The sequence below is a fragment of the Triticum aestivum genome, chromosome 2D (assembly GCF_018294505.1).
Source record: "Triticum aestivum cultivar Chinese Spring chromosome 2D, IWGSC CS RefSeq v2.1, whole genome shotgun sequence".
Lineage (NCBI taxonomy): Eukaryota > Viridiplantae > Streptophyta > Magnoliopsida > Poales > Poaceae > Triticum > Triticum aestivum.
This window is the reverse complement of record NC_057799.1, coordinates 15,664,605-15,669,964: the sequence shown is the minus strand read 5'-3', so window position 1 is coordinate 15,669,964 and position 5,360 is coordinate 15,664,605. Positions and strand designations below refer to the sequence as shown.

The window sequence follows — 5,360 nt, the reverse complement described above, 5'->3', positions numbered from 1 at the left end:
CCACTTCGGTTGTACGCCTGACATATATAGATCTTTTTTGCCGCCTCTTCTGGAGTCCTCCTTCGGCCAGTACATTAAATAACAAAATTCGCCGGCAATTTGTAGTTTTGTAGTTCTGCAGTGTACTGGGTACTCCTACTATGATTGCCCGTGCATGCATCCAGTGTGAACCCTGCATCTCAATCGGGTTGGTTCCCCTAAGAGTGTGGCTATTCAAAATTAGCTAAACGACACGCCGTGCGACATTATGCAAGCATCATCGGTCGGTCAATCCAACTCCAAGGGGACGAGTGTAAGACCGTGTTGTGCATGAGATAAAGTGGCACGTGCGTCAACTGACGATTTGGTTAACAATGGCCGTGGCATGTGCATTCGTGTACCCTCTAGCTAGCACTTTACATATCTATCCAGGTCAAGATGATGATGGTGCATGCATGGACCCAATCTATGCTTGGATTGGATCTCTTGTAAAAATAGGCATCACCTTTCCGTCCGAATCTTCCCCTGCCCAGCTTGAAACAGAAAACAATTCGGTTGCAGAGGGCATTTTTCGATATATAATGTACATGACATGGCGGCCGGGACTAGTCAGTGCAGCCATTTCTGTGGCGCTGCGGTCCGAGCTGATGGTGCAGGGCCGCAAATCCGCTGTCCCTTTTCAGATTTTGTTGATTGAAAATGAAGCATCAAAAGATTACAAACACAATAAGATCAAAACTATGTATAAACGACAGAAAGAACTCACACCGACCAGATCTGCGATCGTCAAACTACAACAATGATCATATCATCAATTATCTCATGACATCACACAAACGATAAGGATCTTGAACAACAACACTTTTAGCAAGGGAGCGACACTAAATCGCCGTCGTCATCGATCTAACCATTCTAGACCAGAATCTTGGTTTTCACCCTGAAAAATCAGTTCAAGCATATCCGAGCAATACCTTGAACAAGACAACAATGGGAAAACGTTACCATTTCTAGGTATAACCAACTCAGGTCACACCTAGACTTTCACCCCGGAGCTCGAGACCAGGTGCTCGGATGGCACCACCATCAATGTCACTTATGTGTTGTCACCACCACATTTTCACGATCTCAGCAGCTACGTGCGATGTGTGACCAGCGCCGCTGTAAAACCATGCCTTTACGCCAAGCCTTAATCCATGTTTACATCTAACTATCATAGTCAACCATCAGATCTAGAGAGTGGAGCTCTCACGAAGACCTTTCACTAGGCATCGCAAAGCGCCTTGAGGCGGCTGCCGCAGGCCGAAGTGGTCACCACAAGGGCCAACACTGCCGGCGCAAAAGACAACCAACGACTTCCACATCCCGAGAAGAGCCCTGCCGACTCGGCCCAGGTGTCCACATGGCCGGAGGTGGAACACAAAAGCAAATCACCATCGCGAACTCGCGCCCACGTGGAACACATCCGCCGCTAGGGCAGCAGCCGCACAACCACCAGATCATGCCTTCTGTCCGGAGCAGTATGCCCGACCTGAGCGCGCCCGCCGCAGATGCAGGAAGGATGTTCCTCTAGATCGCATTCCAGCCGAGGAGCCGATCCAACTGCCTGATTCGAGAAGCTAGCAGGGAGCCGCACCTCATCACCAATGCTGATGTGCTTGGTGCCAGCGCTGCTGCACCAGAATGTTGCCATGGCTGCTTCACCTCGCAGCCAACGCATATGCTCTAGGATCCTGGCTGCTTGGCTAGACTGGATCCACCGCACACCCTAAGGCGCCTTGGGTTGGTGCTGCAGTTGGAGAACACCGTAAAACTTTGTACAACTTAAAAACATCGGAGGATTACTAAATTGGCTCCCAATTTTTTTGGGTACAATTTTTTAAGGTACTATCTAAAACATCGTAGTAATCTCTTATTTTGGCGCTCTCAGCCGTTCGCCACCTGTCGCGCTCTGGGCGCTCCCTCCGATTTTTTTGCACGCATTTTAGGCTATTTAAACAATTTTTTCGGGTTTGTTTCGACGTTTCGGTTCTTCACCGGTCTTCTTTAGCTTTTGGATAAAAAAACGATATTTTTTGCGCGAAAAATGCGTTTTTTTTTCTTTCGCGAGAGTCACGGTTTTGCTTCCGCGAGAGGCACAGTTGTGCTTTCGCGAGAGTCACGGCCGTGCCTCTCGAAAATGGAAAAACATACGTTTTCTGTTTGTTTCCTTTCAGGAGAATCACGCTTTTGCTTTCGCGAGAGGCACGGTTGTGCTTTCGTGAGAGTCACGGCCGTGCCTCTCGGAAACGAAAAAAAATGCGTTTTCTGTTTTTTTTCTTTCACGAGAGTCACGGTTTTGCTTCCGCAAGAGGCATAGTTGTCCTTTCGCGAGAAGCATGGCCGTGCCTCCTTGGAAACGAAAAAAACGTGTTTTTTCTTCGTATTTTTCCTTCTGCGAGAGCCACGGTTTTGCTTCCACGAGAGGCACGGTTGTGATTTCATGAGAGGCATGTGCGTGCCTCTTTCGAAAAGGGAAAAAACCCGTGCTTCTAGTTCGGTTTTTTCATCCGGTTTTTCCCGTGAAAAAAAGTTCGTCTAAACCTATCAATATGGGATCTAGTTTTGAAGACCTCGACGCGAGAAATCCAACGGTGAAAGCCGTTCGAGATTTGGACGCACGGTTTAAGAGACAAAATGTTTCTAAGACTGGTCGTAATGGAGTATCATAGCTAGTATCATGCATGCCAACTAGGCAATTTGGATGAGGTGGTATAAAATTAAATGAAGAAAGAGAGGGTTGAGTATCATATCATGATACCGTATCATAACAGATGTTATGCTAGTATGTGTAATGCATGGTAATAAATATAGTACTACATGATACTAATGTATGATACTATGCATTAGGGAGGTAGTATCATACACTAATATCATATGCATGATACTAGTATATGATACTCCCGTTACGACCAGCTTAATAAATGGATCTACGAAAAAAAGAAAACTCACAAGTTTTGACAAGTGGCGCACTGCAGCACGCCACTGGTCACAACCTGGGAAAGTTAGAGTGAACTTTTCAATGAGTACTGCTCAACTAGTGATTTTGGCATTTTTAGGTACTACTAAGTGGACTTTTAAGTATTAGTCTCATTTTCACTGCATATTGCTTAGTAGAGCGATTTGGCCCATGCACTGCAGCGTCATGGTCTCCAACCTTTCACCCCGACTAGTATATTTTTTGTTCTTTCTGGTATTTTATTATTATTTTATTTTTGGCAAGATGTAAATACTTTTGTGATGGTAAAATATGACTTCTCTGAAAAAACCTGTCGTAACGCAATAGTTAATACAAAATATTTAATTTATGTTTGTTACATATAGAGCTGATTTCGCGCAGGGCCTAAGATTTTAAAGGTACGGCCCTGGGATTTATGCAAAGTATTTATTCCCTCGACACTCCGCTCTAGGTCCATGGTGCCTTGCCATCTACGGAGCACATCGGGATCCAGGGGCTTACCGTGGGCTCCGCTGCTGCGACTGCGCCCTCCACAGCACAAACAGGAAAAAAAAACCACCTCAACATGCAAACATGCATTCGAATTTCCATTCTTACTAGTTGACCAGTTGTGAGGTGCTTTTGCAAGTGGCAGGGGTGCTAGCATATTTTGGTTTGTTGTCGGTCTTTGCTGGGTTCGGCTGCTGTTTAACTAGCTTGTGCTGCTTGATTCGATGTTGCTTCAAGTTCGATGGTCTTGTTGTTGCAAAGGGTCTTTTTATTCCCCTTAATGGAAATGTGTGAGATAGGACTGGATTCTTACTAGTTAGCACCACAAGTTGGTGGGCTAAGCGGCTCCAGTTTTAACCTCACCAGCACCTAATTTGAACATTAATCTTTTTTTGGATGAAAAAGTCTGTGTCTATATAGTACACACCGATCAACACACTATTTTGAGATAAAAATATAGAAAACAATTAACATGTTACAAGATTCAGCAAATATGTTTAGCGGGATTCAAAAGCATCCTATTTGCCAAGCTGCAGAGCTGCTCGTTGCCTCTCGATGTGGCAACAAGGCAACGTCACGAGAAAACAGCAGGACGCATCAAACCAAACCGGTAATTAAGTTAAGTCCGTGTGTGTCTCCTTTTCGTCCAGACCAGGTTCAAGTTGCATAACCAACGAGATGCCCTTTGGGTGTTTTTATTCGAACAAAAAGAGGACCTTGCCCAAAAGACAATACAAAAAGACTACGGATATGAATTAATTTAACTTAACACAAAGCCATCAGAAGCTGCAATTAATAAATCCAACATATCACCACGTCAGATTGAAACCAGGCAAGCGTACATGGTGTCATAATATATCTGGGATAACTCAACTGCATTGGTATTTATATACACTTTTAATTTGAACTAGTAGTCTCGGGCAGAGGACAATGGTTCACGAAATTAAAGGCAAACTCAGACTCTACTAGCTAACAAAAAAGTACTAATTAACATCGCACTTGTTGAAGTATCATCCGGTATTAACTACACAAATTCGTTAGGGCTAAAAACGAAGCCAGCTTATTTCTCAACGGTGACGGAGACGTTGCCGCTGGTAATGGCGTTTTTTGTGAGGACAGTGGGCAGTTCGACGTTCTTGCCCTTCTTGAGGGTTGATCTGTGGTAGTAAAAGTAGAGGATCAGCTGAATGAGGCCGAAGATTGTACCGAGGCCATTGGGGATCTGCAAAGAATTTAAAGAGGACATAACAGTTAGAAAGATCCACGCTAAGCAATTCTTGATTGTAGGTCTGGCTGGGTTTGCGACTTCTTTTTCTGATGTGTATGTGTATGTACATACCGTGATGTAGATGTCAAACTTGATGAGCGCATAGCCTGTCCAGCAGCAACCGTTGAGGAAGTTCACCAGAGACAGGAAGAATGGCATGTACTCCACACTCTTGGTCCTGATCACTTTGCCCTGCAAGCGAGCAGTACAATATTACTACTTTCATCTTAATATATTTGAGTCATATTTGTAGACTCGTTAGCTGGTTAAAGCGTCTGTAATTAACAAGCAGCCTGAGCTAGTATTAAACGGTGCCGGCCGTGTCAATTTCTTCCTCGCCCGCGTCCTTTTTCCAGACCAAAAAGGATCACGCAGCTAGGATCTCCCACGTAACAATACTCCTACTCGGATAAACCCCATACAGTCGTACGCAAAACAAACAAGGACAACCCTCAGCGCGAAACAGTCACGGACGACTCCCTCCGAAAACACCTCTCCTCCTCCCCCGCGTCGCCTCCCCGAGCGGGGCGACCGGGGGCTCTCGTCGCCCCTCCCAGCCCTCCCCTCCCCCTCCTTCCCTTCCGCCGCCGTCGGCCTGGGCCACCGGGCCTTGCCCGCGTGGTGCCGGCG

At 45.7% G+C, this 5,360-nt stretch overlaps 1 protein-coding gene across 1 annotated transcript; it reads right to left on the bottom strand.

The window, feature by feature from the left end:
* Positions 1-4,373: 4,373 nt before the first annotated feature.
* Positions 4,374-4,986, bottom strand: LOC123048314 (bidirectional sugar transporter SWEET6b-like). The gene is made up of 2 exons (XM_044471442.1): positions 4,803-4,986; positions 4,374-4,685 (listed from the first exon to the last, which is right to left on the bottom strand). The coding sequence occupies exons 1-2, from the start codon at positions 4,887-4,889 to the stop codon at positions 4,524-4,526; spliced, it is 249 nt and encodes an 82-aa protein (XP_044327377.1). The 5' UTR covers positions 4,890-4,986; the 3' UTR covers positions 4,374-4,523.
* Positions 4,987-5,360: the final 374 nt, after the last annotated feature.